Source organism: Plectropomus leopardus, chromosome 12, assembly GCF_008729295.1.
Source record: "Plectropomus leopardus isolate mb chromosome 12, YSFRI_Pleo_2.0, whole genome shotgun sequence".
Taxonomy (NCBI): domain Eukaryota; kingdom Metazoa; phylum Chordata; class Actinopteri; order Perciformes; family Serranidae; genus Plectropomus; species Plectropomus leopardus.
In genome coordinates this window covers 27,408,350-27,430,733 of record NC_056474.1, presented here as the reverse complement: position 1 = coordinate 27,430,733, position 22,384 = coordinate 27,408,350, and the positions used below count along the sequence as shown (strand labels likewise).

Below are 22,384 nucleotides of genomic sequence, written 5' to 3'. Positions count from 1 at the left end.
CTGGTGGAAATGGGCTTCTATAATAACTGGCCTTTTCCAACACACTGCTTGCCAGTTCTTTAAAATCCCATACAAAAATGTACACATGATTTAATGCTTTTTAAGACTCCTACAAACAAACAGTGTATAAATATTTCTTTTATTGCAGAACAGCAACCTAAAGGCTCACTCTACATTCATGTAATTAATTAGAAGTAAAGTAATAAATCCACAGCAAATATGCAAAACGGATCAATGACCAGTATGTTAATCAAGTGCAGTATAGGTGAAATATATCACTTTTGCTGGTGTAATTTAAATGGATGTCATGTACTACTCTTTATTAGACTATTCCCCAAATGCTTGCACACTTTCAAATGAATAAAGCACAGTGCTTGTTATATATACAAAGTGATGTAATAGCACAGCATAACACTCCCAGATCCTGTACGAGACAGGACCGACACACGCAGAAACTGAACTGGTGGGGAAAGGTTTGGACGGTAATCAGACTGAGGTTGTCTCAGCAGCAGTGTACAACATCCTCTGACTCTGTGTGGGTAACATAACCATCACTCCATCCAGTCTCTCCACACACATCCATCTACAGCCTCCTGCAGGCAGGTTTTACACTGCAGACTTCATTAATGGGAGGAGACAGAGGAGCATGGCTACATTATCCAATCAGATGAGTGAGATGTGAAGATGCTCGCAGAGAAACCTCAATCTGATTACCACTTAAACCGACTCAGCTGCTCAGTGAACTGCTGCTGTCAAAGTAAAACACTTCACTGAAAGTAAAACACCAAATATAGACCTGTTCTAAAGAGAAAAAAAGCAAGTAAAAACACTAGTTATTTCACTGGCATCCTATTTCCTATTTATCGTAATCACTGTGGTTGCCATGCTGCTGCTGATGATGCTGATGATGATGGTGGGATGATGATGCTGAGGATGCTGGTGCTGATGAGGACGACTGGAATGAAGAGTTTTATTGTGAATTATTTCGTGCCGATGGTGCCGTTGGGGCTGATCGGTGTGGTTGTGGGGATGAAGAGGGTGATGGTGAGGATTATGATCGTGAGGATGATGGCTGTGGTGATGAGTCACCACGGGAGCCGTTTCTTCCACCTCATCATCTGGCTGAACTGTAATTGTATAGTTGTCACTTGGTGAAGTAGAATCAGCCTGGAAAAGAGAAAGTACATTCTAATTTTATTCTGTTTTTGTAGTTTAAAACTGCAGTATTTCCAGTTTTTTTTTTATTGTTTGCTATGGCAACCTACAGCTGCGACAAAATGATGTGAAATGCTCCACTGTGTTCCCCTGCCTTCTGTTTGGTGCTGAACAGGTAGTGTACAGTAGGTTTTTCTGAGGTTTTTTTTGTTTGTGTTGGTTTGTTGTTGGGTTTTTTAACTGTTATCAGTTGCCTGCTGCGGAGTAATGTTAACTATTGTTATATAAAAATATTGATAAGTGCATCCTTGATTTAAATGAGCAGTGTGTAGAATTCATGGGATTTAGTGGGTGCAGATTGCAATCAGCTGAAACTTCTCCCATGTGCCAAACGTGAGCTTCCTCTTAGGTTTTCTTCAGTGTTCATAGTTCAGGAGGTTTTTAGTGACCCAAATTATCTGTGAGGTCCCCTCCACTCCAAAACAAATGGACCAGGCGGTTTAAAGTGCGTTAAATACTGAATACAGCAATTTCACATTTTTAACATTCTTCTTGCAGAGGGGCTGCAGTGGCAGATGGGAAAATGGTCCTGAAGCCAGTGTTTGGTTTGTCCATTCTGGGCTACTGTAGAATGGAACACAGCAGACTCCATGGACTATGACCCAGTCCCTTTGAAAATATAAACCACTCATTCTAAGGTTACGGAAACATATCGATTGTTACTTTGTTTTATATTATATTCCATTTCTGCCAATGTATCCCCCCAAATCCCACACAGCGGATCTTTACAGGGGCATATGACTTTTCTTTTTCATTATAAATGAGAAAGTAATTCTTACAAAACACTGAAAATCACTTGTGAATGAATGTTTTAATATTCACAGCTATTTGTGTGTTTTGTGAATACTCACAGTGCAGTTGCAGATGTTTTTATGATAAGTGGCTCTGATTGCAGCCTCGACGTAGATGTAATGCAGGTAACTGTAAGGCAACACTATGTGGAAGGTGAGCAGGCCACACCTGGAGAAAAATGAGAGAGAGAATATATGGCTGTCAATTGTTATAGTTTTTGTAAACTGTTGGTATGTCATAAAAAAAGATAATTAAAAAGAGACATAGTATAGTGTGTCATTAAAAACATGACTTAGAGTGTGTACATATCCCGTGTGATGCTCAATCATATGCTGGCTCCCGAAAATGGAAGTCAGTCATCAAACTTTGAGAATGCTAAGATTTTGTTTCACGTTGCTGTAAAATGGTGTGTTTAGCCGTTAAGTTTCTCCTGAGGGCAATTCCCACAAGACCACCAAACCCTTAAGGGCTGAGTCACAAAAGGTGACAGTGGCACCCTCCAAATGTTAAATAGGTGATAACAGTCCCGCTTTATACCTCTAAAAATTATCTGAAGTAACAGACAAAGCCCTTGTGTTAGAATTCAGATGTTGGTCATTCAAAAACTGGTAATCCAAGGTTGTGAGGACTAATATTCTATGCATTTTATGTTTGCACTCAAACAAAGAGTTAATTACTGGGGTTGTGGCATAAAATAATTTATATGCGATCAGCAGGCCTGACCTATCATAGACCAAGAAGTCATCTTTGTCCCCATCCAGAGCCTCCCACACGTCTTCCTGAAAAGGAGTCTGCTGGTAAACAGGAACCCCAGGGGGCGCTCTTCTCTTCAGCTCCCAGTACATCGCTCTGGAATGAGGCTCCCGCTCATTTACTATCATGAAAGACACGTCTGTTATGTTGCTGCGGTTCAGCTTGTCACGCAGGCCTCCGATCCTACAGAGGGATAGAAAGAGAAACTCAAGAATGCTAATGGAAAAAGCAGATTACAGAAAAAAAACTGCCACGAACTGATGACTTGTTGACTGGTATTATGACTTAATATACACACATCATTCCTGCATGTACAGTAACATAATGTTTCACCTGAGGGACATTAAGTTATGACGCATTAATCCAGACTAATGCCCAAATTTCAAAGTATGGAATAATTCCCATGAATGATAATGCAATGTAACAGGCAGAGGACAGAGAAAATCAGGGTTTTCTATAATTTTTGATTTTGAACCTGGTGGGTTTAATTCATATATAAGAGCTGTGTAACCATAGCCACTTAACCACTGTGTTGTTATTTCTTTCAAAAACATGGGACAAAAGGCAATGAGCAACTTAGTAAGAAATGTTCCACAAATTGCATAGCTTTTTAAAAAGCTTTAAATAAATAGAGGGAAAAAATCTAGGGAAAAACTGTAAATACAATTATCATGATTACATAATTAGATACATATTATTATGTGTTTTATAAAGCGCCTTTTAAAGTCTTGTTTGTTTATTTTCCATTCTTTTTTCTTTTTTTTTTTTTTGGTTATTTTCAGCAATTTTTCTTGTACTACTTTACTAATTTCTTGCTATTTTTGTGATTTAATTTCTTCTTTCATTGCTCATCGCCTTTTTCCCATGTTTTTGAATGAAATCAAGACAGCTTTATTAGCTTCCAAAGGGTTTAAGATTTTGATCATAAATGAAAATAAAAAGCTTTTTAATTTTGTCATAATAAGAATTACCTTAATGTTTGCATTTATGATCATGAAAAATCAAACGTGAGTCTGTTTTCTTACTTGGAGGCCTGTGTGAGACAGAACTGTCAGCTGGCCTTCAGTAGCGCCACTACAACCACATTTCCCAGCAGCCCTTGCATGGGTGAGCTCCCCTTAATTGTCCAGTTGGGGGCGGGTTTGCAGATCCTGGAGGCGTCATTGTCCCCCTCCACCATCAGAGTGACATGTGAGGCCCACAGCAGCCCCGGCAGGGCCATGAAGAGCCACAGAGACCAAAGAGAGCGCATGGTCCCTCTTCTATGGCTGGACTCTGTCTATCTGGTGAGGACGGCATGAAATACTCCATGTTACTTTGACCAAGAGACACTTTGTACATTGTCACACAGGTGATACATATAGCCCTTTAAACATTAATAAATCATATTTTTGGCACATGCATGTAATTAAGCAGAAATACAAAGGCAGAAAAGTTATAAAGTCAGTTAAGATGAGTCATTATCAGTCATAGATCTTCACAAAACTTCTAAAAAAGCTTCTAAATTATATATAATTACAATCAGACTGACAACAGCAGGGCAGCACGTGCACAGTGTGGGACGAAAAGCAGGGTCAGTCTTTGGCAGGTTTCCCCCTGCTCTGAACCAAATGTCCAGTCAGTCTGATCCCCAAATAATTAAAAGAGTAAACCCTCATTGTCTCTCTCATCGCATGTGGAGATAATCTACAAAAAGACTTTATTATGGGGTAAACAGCCAACGGACACAAGAATGTCAGGGGCAAATGGGACAGACAGGCTGACCACGGAGAGACAAAGAGCGGCTGGGACAGAGATATTTACAGCCACGGTGACGTCCAAACTGTCTGCACAAACAGATTAATGTGCCCTTTTGGCAGTCAGTGTAAAATGAAGTAAAGTTTAATATGTGAAATTGCAAATTTAACCTAATGAAGGTATGGAAAACAACCCAAATGCAACAGTAACTGTATGGCATTTGCATGTCACATAAGCAGTAGCTACCTGCCGAATTCAAATTATATTAAGTGGATAAAAGTGCAATCACAAACCTTAAAATTGATTGAGTATTTTGAAACATTTAAGTAGAGAAAATAAATTACACGCATAATGCAAAACAAAAAGTCATTTCAAAAAATCAAATACAATTAGTAACATATTTATAATTTGCCTGTCAAAATAAAAGACATACAGTTATTAACACACATGAGCCCAAAAAGAAACACTGTCCAAACTTACCTCTGTCCACTCTCTGTCCTGTGACCCACATAAACATGGGCAGTAAACCCCTGTTGTTTTTAAAGCCTGTGGGGTTGACTAAGCACTTCCCCCAAATTAAACAGACAGACAGAGGGAGAGAAAGACAGTAAAAGGGAGAGAGAGGGAGAGAGAATATAGTTAACACCCTTGTTGTCACAGGATTTTAACTTGAAAGTGTCTAAATCATCAGTGTTGTTTGTAGTTTATATTTCATAATATGTCCAATACCAATTAACCACTGGGCCTTTTGCATAGCATGAATTTTGACATGCCAACATGAAAAGCAGGTAAAGGGGAGAAAGAATTACCCAACAAAGATCCTCAGCCGGACACAAAGTGAGGTATCGTGATTTATGCTCGGCACCTTAAATTCCCAGGACATCTCCAGCATTTGTCAGAATGTTATGCCCATCACCTGTACATTTGAATTTGAAGTTATTTTGTTTATTCATACTGACTTATTTTCAAGTATTATTCTAGAGAGGAATCAGTGCAACATCTCTTCAATCTGATCATTTTTTTAAAGATTGATGTAGAGCAGCACTGTTTCCACCAGGGTGTTCCTGTACTGCTGTTATCAATTTAGGCTTTTTCATTATTTTAGCCATGCTATTAGCTGCTCTTGGTCACCTGGGTCACCAAAATTGTGAAATATCTAAGCAGCTATTGGATGGATCATAGGTGTAGATTTTGAGGAGGAGGCAATGGACACACCCCTAATGTATTTCAGTGAAAACATGGATGTAACTTTAGGACTTTTATTTGGACAAAATCAATGCCATTTACACTATTAACTGATGCAGAAAATGCACAAATTGGTGCATAAAAATTCACCAGCATGCAGGACATTTAGTGTTTGATGCTCAAAAAGTTAGTGGCAGAGGACCCCCAAACCCCTGTTTCATATGGTTATGTGGATGTGGGTGTCACCCAATGTTAAAACGAAACCTATGCCCTTGGTATTGACAGCCATGAAATTTGGTACAGATGTCTTTGGTGCCCAAATGATGAAGCCTAATGACTTCCATGTACTGTACCTCTCACTTTTTATTACACCGCCATCCAGTCACAGCCTTCCCTTATCCAGTAAAATATCTCAAAATCTACGTCAGTATGAGCACATCAACAGACACTCATGGTCCCAGAGAATAAACCCTAATGAATAGCGATGAAAATATGGTATCAGAGTGCATAACAAAAAAAGCAACAAGAAGAGCTCTGATCAAAAAAAGTGTCAGGGTAGGAACATGGGAATCCAAAAACCGCCCATGCATACTCCATACCTCTTTGGGACTGTTAAAACTGGCCTTGTGGCCTTCTGTCATCCCTGATCTAATGCCATCATCAGCTCCAAATTTTAATTGGCCTAATATTTGGTTTATGAAAAATACCTGCACAACTAATGACGTTCCCATCTGCCTCAGCTGCCAGTGCTATATTCATTGTTATTTAGCAAATGTTAGCATGATAGTAGGCCAAACTATAATGCATGTTTGCATCGTCATTAGTGGGTCATGCTCGTTTCTGTTCAGTTCAAAGCACCAGCGTCCTGAGAGCCAAGAGTACACTCTTATTTACCATCCGAAGAACTTCTTGTACATGACATCGATCTCATTGCTGAGTGTATTTACTTTACTATACATGACTCATGCTCCTGACTGTGTGGAGGTGAATGCCACCATGAGACAAACAAAACCATGGTTGCACTTTTGAAAGAGGCAAGGGGCCAAAATCAATCAGCAATATGCACAACAAAGTCACAATGACAGACTATAGCTGAGGCGAGTTTTGTTGTTGGTCAAAGAAGCTGATTTTAACTTTACTGCATGCACATAGTCTGTCAAGCTACACTTGACAGTCTTTACTAACCTGTATACAGCATTTAAATTTTGCCATTTTATTCTTTGTAACCTAATGTCGCTACGCTTCATGTTGCGGTTCAGTTCAGGTAACAAGTCCACTGCAAAACATTTATCTAATCTCTCATGTGAGTGATTTGGTCAAAGTCCAATGTGGGCTTAAGTAAAGTGTCATTCTTTGTTTTATGCAGGGAAGAGATAAAGTGGACAGAAGCTAAACACATCACCTGATAGGCCAGTGGGTATTTAGTTACTCCACTCGTATTTAACCCTTTGAAACCTGAGCAAAAAAAAATTGGGGAATAGCAACAAGCACCCAACCCTGCAAGAGAATTCTTGCCAAGTTGCCTTTTTTTCCCACATTTTCGATTAAAAAAAAACAAACCAATTTGCAGAGTTTTCAAAGGGTCAAAACTTGTGAAACGTGTCTGAATGCAGCTAAAGAAAACTGATGCCCCTCCAGGTTTTAAAGGGTTAAGGAGACTTGTGGTGAGGTTTATTTTTCACCCAGGAGCTTTCATGTCAGTTGTATCCAGTGTAGTGATGGCAACAAAACTGTTAATTTGTTACTGACATGTAGTGCAGACCTACATGTACTATGTCTCTCTCATATGCACACTCAATGAAAACAGCAGGGACTTCCTTACAGTCACTTTATTTTCTCACAGCGCCAGTGTACTTTTAAATAGTGAATGCTATGTGACTTACTGTGACTCACCTGTACTTTTTTTATACCCTTTGTGGTAACTACAACTGCACTGCAACACTTCAAACCAGAAATTCACAGTCCATCTAGTACGGAATTACACTACAAGCTGTTATTTACCAGAAGAGGGTTCACTTTTTATTCCTCTGAGGAGGCGCTCCCTGGTGTACTCCATAAAATTTCATATGAATAAAATCACCCCTTATTTGTTGGCAGCATTTGAAGGATTTGCGGAAGTGGATAATTGAGATCACATCCTGCCGATTAAATGCAAACATTTTTCTAAACACTTTCATCCGAGTTGTGTGCTATGCTGCTTTACACACACCATCGAATGATAAATACCTTGGGACGAACTCTCACAACAAAAATAAAGCTTGGATAATGTACAGGGAAACAGTTTATAGTGTTAAATGTTTACATGCCAACGTCTTTGTAATATTGGAATACTCAATGCTGCTCTCAGAACATTTGAGCATGTTGAATACTACAAGCGTTTACTGTGCATGTGAAACATGTTGAATTAGCTGTAGCACAAGCAGCAAAGTCAACAGGCTTTGTGCAAGTTATGTCTTCATTTTCCACTCTCCTTGGTAGCCTTCTTAGTCGCAGACATCTCTTCACGTTGTAGCGCACACTGTTGTTTAGCATCTTCATGGTAAGAAACACCATAAGCATAATCCTTAGCTAACTGCACGCCCAAGCATCAGACCTTAGTTGAGCAGAGCCATGTCTTAGTGGTGCAGATCACAAGCGGTGACAACTCAAATGAGCCAACTCACAATCTGTCAAGCAAAGCATACATTTATACTGAAGCTTAAGTCTTTCATGAATGAGATATAAGACGCGTACTGTGCCCTTCTTCAGTTATTTGAAGTCACATTTGCAGCCACAGCAAATTCTCCCCAGTCACTGAAACAGCCACGATCAGGACAAAACACCTATCAGTTCCTCCTCATCATTGTCCCCCACACCCTCTGTGGGACTGTCACAGGTGGCCATGAGACCCAGCCCCAGCTCTGCCAGCTCCTCACAGCTCATGTCAGTCGTCACCATGATTTTAGTCTCCAGGCGGTTACACAGAGTCCTGTATGAGGGCAAAGGGTATCCAAGCTCTCGCAAGTACTCGTAACCTTTTGTGCCGACTGCACAGCGGATTTTTCGGGCCTTCAGGATGGTCTCTGGAGACCAGACGGCACGTCGGGAGCGTTTGGTGAGGGACAGGGCACGAATCTGGTCCTCGTACAGAAAGTTCTGGAGACCCTTCTCGATCCGGTCGAGCCGATAGAGACGCTTCTTCATCTCCTCTGCCTGAAGAGAGAGAGAAGATGGTTTATTAGTGCTATTTTTTTGGTATATTCCTGATTTCCTGTCGCATTTATTGGTGTTAAAATAAAATAAAATAAATTACAACGCCCTTTAAAAAAAACAAACAGAAACAAAAGCATGGGAGTAATTTGTTGAAAAAGACACCAGCAGCCATCCTACCTCTTTCTGTAGCCTCGCAGTGTGCTGCATCTCCTGTTCCAGCTGTTTCTTGAGGAGATGACACTGTGTGCAGGGCTGCTGGTCCTCAGCATTCCTGTCTGCATCCTCCTCCTCAAGGCCAGGCAGAGGGGTGCGTCTGGCATAGCCATGATCCCCAAAATTCAGCTCCTTCTCCACTAAGACAAGACAAAAAAGCTTTTGTTGATCCACACACCAGGGAAATTCACATTATAGAGTCGCAGTGCAACTTCTTTTTTAAAAGGAGAATATACAATATTAAATATATGGAAAATGGGAACACAGATTTGAAAAAAATGACCCGAATTTAAGCAACTATCAACATGTACACAGTATTGCACAGGCTGATTGCATCCTGAGGTAGGCAACAGTGGAGAGTGCAGCTGGTTAGTGGCAGTAAATTGCTGGTGGCTGACCAAAAACAAGCAGTTCTATTTAAATGTGAATAATGACAATAACAAACACACTACACACACAAAGCAACGTTTGACTAGTTTTGTATTTCCTGGCTGGAATCTGGAGCTTTTGACATGTACCTAAGTAACAGGCATACATGCTTTGGCATTGTAAATAATGCAGATTAGGAGAGGATAAGAGCCACACTAAGGAAAAAAAAACAATGCATTTACACACATTTGCCTCTAAGTGCAATATGTTTCTGTATAGCTGCATACTTGCTGTTAGAACATTGATCAAATTAAGATATTTTAATTTCTTGTGCATTTACCTGGTTCAGGTTTCATGGGAAGCAAGATGTATGGAATAGTGACTGCTGGGTAAGGAGGGTCTCCGATACTGAACAGAGTGGGGATGGCATTGGGCTTCAGCTTCTTTCCTCCAGCTGGAGACCTCGCAATCTCCTCAAACTGGCTCTGCTCAAAGTGATCCTTGGAGGAACAAGACAGAAGAACGCAGACTTTTTCATCCAACTCATGGTACACAAACACACAAGAAACAAGAGCATGCACACAGAGTGCAAAGTTAAGATGTGGCAGAGGGAAAGTAATGTTAGAGAGTGAGTGCAGTTACAATGGCCTGAACCCTGAAGATAATTCATTATCATAATAACAATAATGAACTGATGCATCATCTCTATACTAGTGCTTTAGTACACTAACATGTCAGTCCGTGTATAAGGTCAGCTACCTGACAGAGTCTGGAGTGAGGAGTTGGCTCGAAGTCACGTCGACAGTTAACCACCCACTTCTTCTTCCGGACAGGGTCTTTGGGGAACCTAAACAGCTGTTTACCGATGCTGGTTGAATTGGAGCAGTTTGGAGCGGAGCAGCCCCCCATCGCGGAGGTTCAAACAAACAGCAGAGCTAAATTTAGCAAACGTCTAGATAGCCTGGCTGTCAATGGAGCTCAGCTGGGGATTTTAGTCATTACTTTTAGCTATCAACTCACGCGAAGTATAAGAAGAAAAAGTTACAGTGGCATTGGACGTTTACTCAAGGAAACCGGGAAACCGCCCTGCGCACTTTTGCATGGCATTTAATGGATAGAATTTAAAATAATTTCTCGAGGATAAAATGTTTCTGACTTTGTTTGAGCCAAAATGGCGCACTTCACCTCGACAGTTAGGAATAGTGACGTATTGTTTATATGCGTCTGTCGTAATCGCCTGCTTGAAATGTTTCTTCAAAAGCATAAATTCAAGCATGGAAGTAAAACTAAGATATTCAGTACACATTTGTCAATGCAAAATGTATAGCCATAAATTGTACAATGTCTGCGCATGTGTGAAGCGGTAAAAGCTTTTTATTTGTGCTCAGGCAATCGTCCAACTACCATTGAGGTTTTTTTTTTCAGAAGACCCCGAAGCACGTTGAAATGTTTACGGTGGAAGTGCTGTTAGCTATGAACCCGAACAAGTGCTATTACATTAACAACCTCTAAAATAATTACCAAATATGTGGAGATAGTTTTGCAAGTAAGCAACAAGCAAGAAGTAGAGCAGTTGACAATGATTGCTGTAGTTAGCTAAGCTAGCTCATATTCCAGGTAGCCGTCGGCATCTGCGGAAAACGTGTCAGGCGCGAATAAGCTTATTACACAGTTAATGGTCACAAACATGGCGACTTCACTGGTAGTTCCAGTCATTGATGTTCAGAATGACAACTTCAGAGAGCTTTGGCCTGCCATGGTGGTCGCCATTAAGACGTCTTCCTTCGTTGCACTGGACACGGTAAGTGCAGATGTGTGTCTGTGTGTCTGTCCGCCCTTCCAGTGTGAGTTTTGCAGGAACTGATGAGAGGAGGTGAAATCCAACATGTAAACAAACTGTACATTAAAGGTCAACACACACACACACGTTTTTAGGATTTTAGGTAATTTCTAGAATTTTTAGTATTCGGGGATTTCAGGACATTTTTTTCTGATTTTAGAGCATTTTGTAGAATTTCTGGACATTTCTAGGAATTTAGGAAATTCTATGGTTTTAAAACATATCTGGGATTTCAGAACATTTCTAGGATTTTAGGATGTTATGCTCTTAGCTAGGACCTCTAGGTAGCACTTATTTTTTTATTTAGATAAACAAGCTCTGTTGTGATGCTGTTTTATGCACTTTTGCACCTCATGTATACTAAAAATATAAAAACAATTCTCAGCACAAATCATTTAATTTTTATTGTGAATTACAAAATTAATTGTAGGGCCACCTGGCACTGTATCAGGGACCAGATTTGGCCTGTGGGCCATAAGTTGAGTATCACTGCTCCAATCTTTACTTTCATACATATGTAGCCACGTGATGTTTGCTTTCTCTGCCAGTTTAAATGTTGTGTTTGTTTCATCACATGATTTTACCAATTGAAAGATAACATTAGTAAGTGTTTCCTGTGTTTTTTTAGGAGCTGAGTGGTCTTGGAAACAGAAAGTCCTTGCTGGCCGAGTGAGTAAAAACATTAGCTGTCCTCTGTGCATTTCTTTGAAACACAGACTCACCTGAGTATCAACAGGTTTGTTTATTGTGCATGAAGCCATGGGTGCTTTATTTGTGGTTTTGAGTCATTGCCATACTGACTGCTTTGTTACGTTTGACCCCTCGCTGTCATGTTTCAGGTCTATAGAGGACAGATATAAAGCCATATGTCATGCAGCTCGCTCTCGCTCCATCCTCTCTCTGGGAATCGCCTGTTACAAAAAACTGGACGGCAAGGTACAATAAGATGATGCTTTCTCTGATTGCATAAAACTTGTGTACACTGCTGTCCTAATACCTCTGGCCATGTACTGTATATCAAATGGGTATTATATATTTCTGAGCATGACATAAACTGGCAGAAGATGGTCAATTAGATGGTTTTCACACGAGTGATTTTTGAATATTTCTGCTCTGTCTGCTGCACCTTCATCACATTAGATAAGAGAATTTGCCACTGCAGACTTCTGGGATTTATCAGTGAAATCAAGCCTGTGTCTCCCTGTTTTATCTCCTCCCCAGGCTGCAGAAACGTACCTGGTCCAGGTGTATAACCTCACCCTGCTGTGTTCAGAGGAGTACATCATCGAGCCCCAGTCAGTCCAGTTCCTGGTTCAGCATGGGTTTGACTTTAACAAGCAGTACGCCCACGGGATCCCTTACTGCAAGGGCAATAATACGGTGATGACACTTGCATGCTGTTCTGTGTTGAGTGTCATGGGATCATTTTTATTATCAGCGTTTCTCTGCTTCATGCATGTCAACATGCACGTAACATGAAAGGGCTATAGACGTCTCTAACAGGGCACACAACACAAAGAACAAGACACAAATAGAACTGAACATCAAACAACATAGAACAGGACACCTTGAAGGACAGTTGACCTTCCTCATGTTATTATCTAATTTATAGCGTTCTTCTCTCTCTACTCTCTTTCTTAGGGAGATTCAGATTACAAAGGTGTCCACATCCGAGCTTTATTCACTGAACTGCTGCATGCCAGGAAACCCCTGGTGCTCCACAACGGCCTCATCGACATGGCCTTTCTTTATCAGGTACCACCAAGTTATTGTGTTTGCCATTCAGGTTTTTTCTTTTCTGTAAATTTCATACATTTGTGTTTGCATAAATGCGTTTGAACTGAATAGTGAAAATCTTTATGTTTGTTGCTCTTAACCTGAAACAAAACTTTTTGCACTTGTTACATTGTGATACCTAGTCGCTTTTAGGATAAAAGCTGCAGCAGTCACACTATAAAATGAAGAAATCTTGTCCGTCCGTCTGCATCCATTTTTATCCTGGATGGGTCGCCCAATCACTCTGAAACTGCACATAAGCAGTGAGAATTGCCATAAGAGGAGACTGACAAAGCCCTATGTCTCTTTCACCCACTGCCTGTGCCCCATTTTGTATAAAAATACTCCATAAATAAAATGAACTTAATTTTCCTCTGCCCAAAAATTCAATGAGTGAAACCACTGACAGCACGGGTCTGGGATAAAATGTGATGGACATTTTTCAATATTTTCTTATGTTTTAATAAATGAAACAATCAAATATTTCCAAAATAATCCTCAATAAGGTGAATTGTAGTAGAAATGGCTCATTATTAAGTTAACGCCTCAAAACCTAAGAAATTTGGCTTGATTTCTTTCAAAAACATGGAAAGAAGACAATTAGCAACTTAGGAGAAATGAGAAAGAAATAGCAAGAAATAAGTTCAAGAGTACAAATAAGCCACAAACAAATAAGTACAAGAAAGTTACCTGAAAATTAGCACACAAAAGGAAAAAAAGCAAAAAAAAATCAACCAAACAAACAAAAAATTGGGAAAGTTAAAAACAAAACGACCAAGAAAAGGACATGGCCTGAGGTGCTTAAAATTCTAATTCATTAAAAAAACAAAAAAATAAATATATAAATATGACCATTTTAAATGTAACTCCTTTGAAAAATGTCCCAAGCTTTATTAAAAAATAATTTTCTAAATATACTGATGTCTTGCAATATGTGGGACATTTTTTGCAAAGTTGCTGATTTCCTTTTTTCCCGTGTTTTCAAAATAAATCAAACCAATCTGCTCAGTTTAAAGGGTTAATAACAAAACATAACAGATTAAACCTTTCAAATAGGACTTGTCAGTCATTACCATATTATCTGCAGTAATATATTACCAAACTATATTACATATGGTAATGATTGGCTTTATCTGCTTTTAATTGCAATAATTTCTCACAGCACGCTGTATTTATTTTTAATGACTGCATTGTTTTTTCTTAATGGAATACGTCTCATCTTTTCTACCAGAGTTTTTATGCACATCTTCCTGACCGCTTGGCCACCTTCACAGCCGACCTGTCTGAGATGTTTCCTGCTGGAATCTTTGACACCAAATATGTCACTGAATTTGAGCTCCGGCTCACCGCCTCCTATCTGGAGTACGCCTATAAGAAATGGTGAGTAGAGACTTTTAGTATCACAGACACAGTGAAAACACAACAGTCACAAGTGCTGAAATTATTGTTTGATTGCAGTTTGAAATTTAGTGAAAATATATATTTCCCTGAAGAGCTCAACAATGTCGGGACTGTCAATATAAACTAAATTTAAAGGAGTAGACTGAAGAATATAGATGATTTATTTCTTTTATTAAAACTGTTTTAATTCGGTCAATTATTTGCTGGTTTGTATCCCTTTGCCAAAAGGTTAAGAACTGATTAGAGCATGCTGTCCACTTCAACTCTAAAATTTAAGATAAAACACATAGGTGCCTAGAATAATGTAAAAGATCACCAATGAAGCAATAAATAGAAGAGAGCAATTAAAAGAAAGCTGGGTTTTGTTACAAAAAGTGTTAGATTTGCATATAGATTGATAAATGCTCTTTTTGCATATTTTGGCATAATTCGATTTTTTTTAGCCCTTTCATACCTGAGCAACACCTGAGCTTGATTTCTTTCAAAAACATGGGAGGAGGGCGATGACCAACTTAACAATAAGTGGCCTAAAAATAGCAAGAAATTAGTAAAAACTAAAAACTAGAGAATCATCTGAAAATAAGCACAATAAATGAAAGAAAAAAGAAAACTGAAAAATAAAAATATAACATAAAAGAGCAAGGTGACCTCAAAAAATGTTTTAAAAAATGTGTGTAGATTTTTATCTTTTTTTCTGTAACATAATTCTGAATGTATAATTAAGATAAATATAAATACAGTTTTGAATGTGAACAAATTACTTGTGTGTATATGCATCAGAATTTCAAGTTTTTTTTTCTGCAGCAACCATAATGCAATGTAACAAAATAATGGATGTGGCATAAGTGAAGAGCAGAGCAGAATGACTTTCTTCATTCTAGTCCATGATTTTCTGGATCAGGACACCATAAAGTCATTCATTCAGTCAATCATTGTGCTAATATCAATACAGTAAAAAACGAGTTGTGTCTGTGTCCCTCTGCCTCTCCCTCTCCCTCCAGTAAGCTGGATAACAGTCGCAGTGTGACCTCTGGAGGGACGGGGCCTCACGTCCATATTGAGTTCTGTCAGTACACGGGTCACACGTCCAGCTATGTGGACTACAGAGAGTGTCCAGCTGTGGCCTCTGCAGAGGGACAGACTGAAATCTGCCAGCGCTTCTCTGTGAGTTTTCTTTTTTCCTTTTACCTGAAGGAGTCTTTCAGTTTTACAGAAATTCTTAATGAAGATCCTGAATAAAGTTTCAGTGACTACACTAAAAGTAGTTCCTTTTCTTTCCTGTGTCCATTAGAACCCACAAGCCAGTAAGACAGTATGTGTTTGTGTATAAATATTTATCATTAACCCTTAGGGACTGTGTGGTGCATTTTCTGCTCTTTTCATTCTTTTTTTCATTATTATTATTATTATTTTGGCTTTGTTTACATATGGCATAAATTTGCAAAAATGCACCATAAAAACCCATTCAAACTGTGATTTTTGATCCCACAGCCATCAAAGCAGAAAAACATGCATTTTATTATTTCTGGGTGTCGTTCTGGGCTTTTGCTTTGGAATTTGTCATTTTTACTATTTTCCACCTGATTACAAAATTTTTTACCATATTTGGCATATGGAGAAAATGCATGCTTTCTCCACTGGGTGCACTGTCACAATCGATGTTGCTGCAAATAACAAAAAAAAATCTACATAGCATGTAGTACACAGAAAATAATTTATTTTTTGTGTGTGGGGGGTTCATCTAAAAACATAGCCGCATCATGACAAAAACCTGGCATTTAAAGGGTTAAAATTCTGAAAAATAATGGATATTTGATATTTATGATAAGGACTGATTTTGGTTTTTAAAAAAAATAAACTCAAGAAAAGTAGAAAATAACATTAATGTGCAATATTTTTTATGGCCTGATTTTGAAAAGTGCATTCTGTGCACAGAGCAATAAGAGTGTGTGTAATATTAAAGCGGGCCCTAAGGGTTAACTATCTTTGTGTTTGTCTGACAGGCGTTCGGCTGGTGTCCAAATGGCACCCAGTGTCCTTTATCCCACGACACTGACCTGATCATCCTCCAGGACGAGAAAGACTCGGGGAACAAGAGAAAAAAAAGGAAGAGACATAGAGAGAAGAAGAAAGGTAGAGGCCAGGCAGGGGAGGGATCCTCCATCTGTGACGATGCCCCTGACTGCAAAATCCCTCACATGGAGGTGGATCCCGAAAAAACACCAGATGACCATCAAGCAGCTGAGTCATGCCCAGACAGAGAGCCTCTATTGGACGGTGACAGACATGCACAACAGAATGAAGGAGAGGACATGAAAACAGGCGGCGAGGGGAACGGAGTGTGCGAGGACAACCCAGATTTCAGAAACCCTGCAACAGCTGATGACGACACGACCACAAAAACCAACGCAAACGACAGTGCGGAGGACAGAGGGAGGGAAAACATCAGTGACCGCCCACATAAGACTGATGTTCAGAAGAAGGCTGACGCAGGATTGCACCGGGCCGGGTTCGATGCCTTCATGACAGGATACATTTTTGCTCACTCGTGTGCCCTCAGCAAGAAGCAGGAGGGAGCGGGAGCTGTGAAGAAGGAGCAGGAGGAGCAGTCGTGGCTTACTACGTGTGCCAATAAGGTCTACCTCAGCGGCAAGGCAGCTCCTCTCAACGTGGTTAAAAGCACCTTTTCCAAATCATCCAAGGCCCATGTGCAGAAGATGCAGATGGTGTGGGGAGGGAAGGTGTAGTGTGCACACAGCATCAGTGTGCAGGCTCACAGTCTGAGTTTCTCCTCCATGAATAACAGTATTTGTCCTCAACTCTGGTCCACACTGTAGTATCTTAAATATTGGCTGGATTGCTGTGACATTTTGTATATACACTCATGATCCCCAGAGGATGAATCCCAGACTTTTCTATCAACACAAGGGTGACATAATTGTTTTTTAAAGTGAAATATTTTGGCAACTATTGGATAGCTTGTCATTAAATTTAGTACAGAAGTCCATGTTTTTTGTAATGATTTCTGTTGACTTTTTAAGAACCTTGTTTTCATTTCTATGACAGACTTCTGTAGATTTTTCCACATACTAATTATTCTGCAAATTCTGTTTTCATCCATAGATAATGGTATTAGTGACTCATGATTATAAACCAGCAATAAATTGCAATGCAGAGGCACTTGTTTTAATTTAGTCAACTATTATTTTTAAGGTTTTCGTGGATATAGCCAAAGTGAGATGATGATTGATTTGTGTTTATCTCACATTTCAGATTTTCTAAACCTGGTTCTGAAGGTAACTTTGGAAAATAAACTAATGCTCTTGATCTGTGGTTATTTTCTCTTTATTGTATCTTCAGGTTTATCTAGAGGGAGGACAAAAAGCATTCACATGAAGTGTCTTATACCTGTAAAATCCATGCTAGTTGGATGTACAGCCAAAGTAACAGAAATGACAATGGAGATGGTGGACATCCCTGCAGTCAGCATGCCAATGAGACACCAAACTTTGGACATCTGTGGCATTGTGTGATCAAACTGCACATTTAAGTGGCTTTTTATTGTGACCATCCCAGGGCACACGTGCTGAATAATCAGCATCTTGATGTGCAACACTAGGAATGCATGTGCCAGATTTTTCTAAAGGTGAACACAGAAAAAAATAAAATTATATTTGGCCCCCAAACTTTTCAACCCTGAGCAAATTTCAGGTAATTTCCTGAAATTATCTGGGGTGGGGGGTGTTTATTTTATATTAAGTTAATTTAGTGGGTATTTTAGTTGTACTTTTTACAAATTTCTCTGCGTCATTTCCTCCAAAGTTGAATCTATGAATTCAAAACCTACAAATCAAGCCACACATATTGGTGTTCTTATGGACACTATACACATATATGTGTGTATATATATATAATACATCCAAAAATAAGTAAATATCTTGTATTAAATGCAATGATAAATTGCTTTTTTAAAAGATGATAAGCTGTTGTTAAGGTGTACTTTATCATTACATATCTGAGCCGTGTTTTATCTTTGAAAAGGAGTGCTCACTAACAGATTTCAATAAATTTGATATAAAATTAATACATTTATATATTTATTTTAATTTATATATTTACTTTTAACTTAATAGAAATATGGGAGCAAAAACGAGTGTGTGTTGTCTTTCCAAATTCCAAAAAAAGACCATAGTTTTGAGAAATATGATGCAGAATTTCATCAATTTGACTGACATAATACTTTCAGACAGAGGGGGGCGGTATTGGTACATTAGCTGGATGCTAGCTGCTGTCGGGGAGCACAGAGAAGAAGAAATGCTCCATTAGGGAAGCGGGGCTGTGTAGTGACAGTCCATCGACCTGTCTGCAGTCCGTCTGTCACAGGCTGGCATTGCTCATTTCAGCGCTTTGTAGCTCGAATCCTTTTTTTACAACAGCCAAATGAACCAAACGCTACCGTCACACAGCAGCAGTTGATACTCGCGCGTACAGAAATGGCAGACGATGAAATAGACTACAATATCGTGTTTCCAGATGCGGGGACATCGGGTGAGCATCATTTCATTGTACTGTACGGTGATACCTCAGTTAGCTTAGCCTGCATGCTAACGTTTTTCTCTCACAAGGAAGCCGTTAAAATGTGATTCTGCCGGCTGGTAGCTTAGCATGCTAGCTTGGTTTAGCTTAGCTCACTGTGGCAGCTTTGGTAACGCGCTGTTTCATCGTGCGTCTTGTTTTCAGAGAGACACTGGCAGGGGACAAAGGAGCCCGTTGTGATTTTGTTGGGCTGGGCTGGTTGTAAAGACAAACATCTGTCCAAATACAGCTCCATCTACAATGAACAGGTAATAAAATCCCCCCTCACAAGACATTCATCTCGACCAATTAGCTCGGCGTTGACATTTAGCTGGAGGTTGACATTATCAGCCTGGCAAATTATCGGGCCAGTATTTGGCATCTTGCCGATTATTAGTATCTTATTTTAATAACTGATAAAAATGATTATTAAAAGGTGCAAAGTGTCAGTATGGGAGGAGCTTGTACTTTGTAAAACCTCACCAAGCAATTTTATTATTCTTTTTTTTGATATAAATTTACACGCGACTCTATTAAAAAAAAGTTGCTGGAAACTTGCTGCATATGGTGTTGAGTGTGTTAGTTTTAACATTTACTAAAGCCGTTTAAACACACTGTTGAATTTTGTTATATTCCAAATTCTAAATATTGATAGAAACATATCCTTTTTTTTTCATTGTAAATGCATATTGATTCCAAATATCGCTTATCAGTCTTATTAACTACTTATAATTGGTATCAGTTTCCATCCTGAAAATACAATACCGGTTGACCCCTAGTCTGCAATACATGCAAAAAAGTGTCAGTGTCAACTTGCTAAAACTTCAGGGAGCTATTTCTAATAATTCATTTTTTATTTAAAAAAGTTTTTTGTTTGATTAAACATTTGCTGAAATAATTAAAAAAAAAAAAGTTTGTTATATTCCAAATTCTAATTTTTGACAGAAATAGTTTCATTTTTATTGTAAAAAAAAAAAAAAAAAATCTGTTATTGGTCTCATTGAGTAATAATAACAGATATCGGTACCAGCCCTGAAAAACCAATATCAGTCGACCCCTACATTTAACAACTTAGGGATTTAATTGAAGCAGTACAAACCTGCTAGCAGCTCATATATGATCTGTCTTACTTTCTCTCCTCCTCACTTTTAGGGATGTGTCACCGTCCGCTACACTGCTCCCCTGAAGACGGTCTTCATCTCAGAGTCGTTTGGCTACAAGGAGCTGAGCAGCACGGCCCTCAAGTTGCTGGAGATCCTGTATGACTATGAGGTGGAGAACAGTCCTATTTTCTTTCACATATTCAGTAACGGCGGCTTCATGCTGTACCGTTACATTATAGAGTTGTTGCACAGTGATAAACAGTTCAGTTCTTTGTGTGTGATCGGGGCCTTAGTGGACAGTGCCCCGGGCAGTGGGAATGTCCGCGGGGCCTTGCGTGCACTTAAGGCCACCCTGGGCCCCAAAATAACTCCTGTTTTAAGGTACGTCCTCTTAGCCCTTTTCGCCGTGACTGTTTTTCTGTTGCGAATCGTTCTCTACCCGTTGACCAAGTACATCCACAAGAACCACTATGACGCAGTGCAGGAGAGACCGCCCACCTGGCCTCATTTTTACCTGTACTCCAGAGCCGACCAGGTGATCAGGCACAGGGACATCGAGCTCTTTGTGGAGACCGTCAAGCAGAAAGGCGTCCCAGTGGACAGTTTTTGATTTTGTCTCCAGTCCCCATGTCGGTCATTTCCGGGATTTTCCTGAGCAGTATGCTCTCAAGTGCCGCGATTTCCTGGTGGCTTGCATGAAGGACTTGGAAGGGACTGAGATCAAGAAGAGACAGAGGATTCAGGATTAGTGAGGCTCGGAGAGAAGCTCGCAAGATTTTCCTAACCTTCTGTCGAGCAGGCTGAAGAAAATCAGACAACTTCTTTTCAGTGTTCAGAAAATGAGGCTAACAATGTTTTTTGCAAGGCAGCTGGAATTTAAGCGGAACAAGTGCAAGATTTTGGATGTTTTTCCGTCCCAGTGCACATAATGGCAAGGTTCCACGGATGTGATCTACCGTTTCCACGTCTGGAAAAGCAGCTATCTGACACACTGTAATTCACATAGCCCTAAAATGTGTGGTTCAAAGGCCTAACCCTGCCCACTTTTTTGCAACAGTCACATACCATTTGTAAAAATAATAATACAAGCACCTGCTATACACTGGAAAGTAAATTCTTTAGAATACTTTAAATGGTATTTAATATTGCTGTGAAATGTGATGCATTGTACATTAGTAGTAGTGATTCTAAAACTGAGGCTTGTTATCGGATGATAATAATAATTTGTATCTTCTATTTATGAAATTAACGACATATTTATGGTTTTAATCTTAAATTTGTCATCAAGATTAGATCACAGGGGTGCTTACAGTGAAGGCAACTCAAAAATGAATACTTTTCTTATTAATAACAAAAAAAAAAAAAATCTCAAACTTGTTGCCTTATACAGTAAATGCCTTTTGATTGTTTTTGGTCCAGAAATTGTAGGATATCCTGCCCTGACATGTGATACACAATTGATTTAGTTCAAGGACAAGGTGATTGACACTGAATGTAAATGTCCAGCACAGCTATTGTGTTCTTTCTAACGGATGTGCCTTCAATAAATTAGAATGCTCTTAAAAAAAAAAGTTTGTTAGCCCATTTATTTCAAATCATTCCCAGTGGTTAATATTTACCACATGAATCATTTCAGACTGGTTTGGATGAGTCAGTCTCAATGGATTTCTTTGAAAAATAAAGAATATATCGTTAGTCCAGATGCAGCAGGAAAGAGGTCAAAATTCTTTCGTTTTATTATAAAAATACAGGTGTTGTAAAGTTTAGGATTGCTGCAAATCATTCTGCCTGGTGTATCATAAACCACTGAGCTAACATTGTCCGGGTTTGCAGATTTTTTCCTTGTTGGTGTCAGTGATAGTTTAAAAAAGAAACATTCCTGATAGTGTGTTTGACCTTTGCTCATCTGTTCTGCTATGACCTCTCACGACAGTGCCCTGGAATGTGATGACTTTGGCCTTATTTGAACAAATGTGCTTGTCTTCAGAGTTATAGAAACAGAGTGGCTGAAGTGTTGTCCCAAAATCGGATGAAAATTAATTTTTAAAGCGTCTCGGCTTCACTGGTTGATTGACTGAAGTTTATTGATAAAAGATTGCTTTCGGAAAATTAAATAAATTCAGTTCAAGCTGCAGCAATATTCTCATTTACAAATGTTTGGAGCAGCAACCAAATTATAAAACTAAAGCTATTATTATTATTATTATTATTATTATATTATTGAACCTTATAC

At 39.2% G+C, this 22,384-nt stretch overlaps 4 protein-coding genes across 4 annotated transcripts; 2 read left to right on the top strand and 2 right to left on the bottom strand.

The window, feature by feature from the left end:
- Positions 1-120: 120 nt before the first annotated feature.
- selenop2 (selenoprotein P2) lies at positions 121-5,061 on the bottom strand. The gene is given in 6 exon segments (XM_042498119.1): positions 121-918; positions 921-1,167; positions 2,067-2,175; positions 2,731-2,943; positions 3,786-4,043; positions 4,978-5,061. Coding segments are annotated over 5 exon segments (858 nt in total). The 5' UTR covers positions 4,013-4,043; positions 4,978-5,061; the 3' UTR covers positions 121-856.
- A 2,435-nt stretch (positions 5,062-7,496) lies between these two features.
- On the bottom strand, positions 7,497-10,628 carry si:ch73-382f3.1 (uncharacterized protein LOC100151273 homolog). Its single transcript, XM_042498215.1, has 4 exons — positions 10,216-10,628; positions 9,797-9,956; positions 9,052-9,227; positions 7,497-8,874 (listed from the first exon to the last, which is right to left on the bottom strand). The coding sequence occupies exons 1-4, from the start codon at positions 10,363-10,365 to the stop codon at positions 8,491-8,493; spliced, it is 870 nt and encodes a 289-aa protein (XP_042354149.1). The 5' UTR covers positions 10,366-10,628; the 3' UTR covers positions 7,497-8,490.
- Positions 10,629-10,875: 247 nt separating this feature from the next.
- Positions 10,876-17,804, top strand: toe1 (target of EGR1, exonuclease). Its single transcript, XM_042497918.1, has 8 exons — positions 10,876-11,257; positions 11,925-11,965; positions 12,136-12,232; positions 12,518-12,676; positions 12,938-13,051; positions 14,304-14,452; positions 15,475-15,637; positions 16,477-17,804. The coding sequence occupies exons 1-8, from the start codon at positions 11,132-11,134 to the stop codon at positions 17,218-17,220; spliced, it is 1,593 nt and encodes a 530-aa protein (XP_042353852.1). The 5' UTR covers positions 10,876-11,131; the 3' UTR covers positions 17,221-17,804.
- Positions 17,805-18,796: 992 nt separating this feature from the next.
- On the top strand, positions 18,797-21,722 carry tmem53 (transmembrane protein 53). Its single transcript, XM_042497995.1, is given in 4 exon segments — positions 18,797-19,021; positions 19,214-19,317; positions 20,201-20,755; positions 20,757-21,722. Coding segments are annotated over 4 exon segments (858 nt in total). The 5' UTR covers positions 18,797-18,966; the 3' UTR covers positions 20,901-21,722.
- The last annotated feature ends 662 nt before the right edge of the window (positions 21,723-22,384 follow it).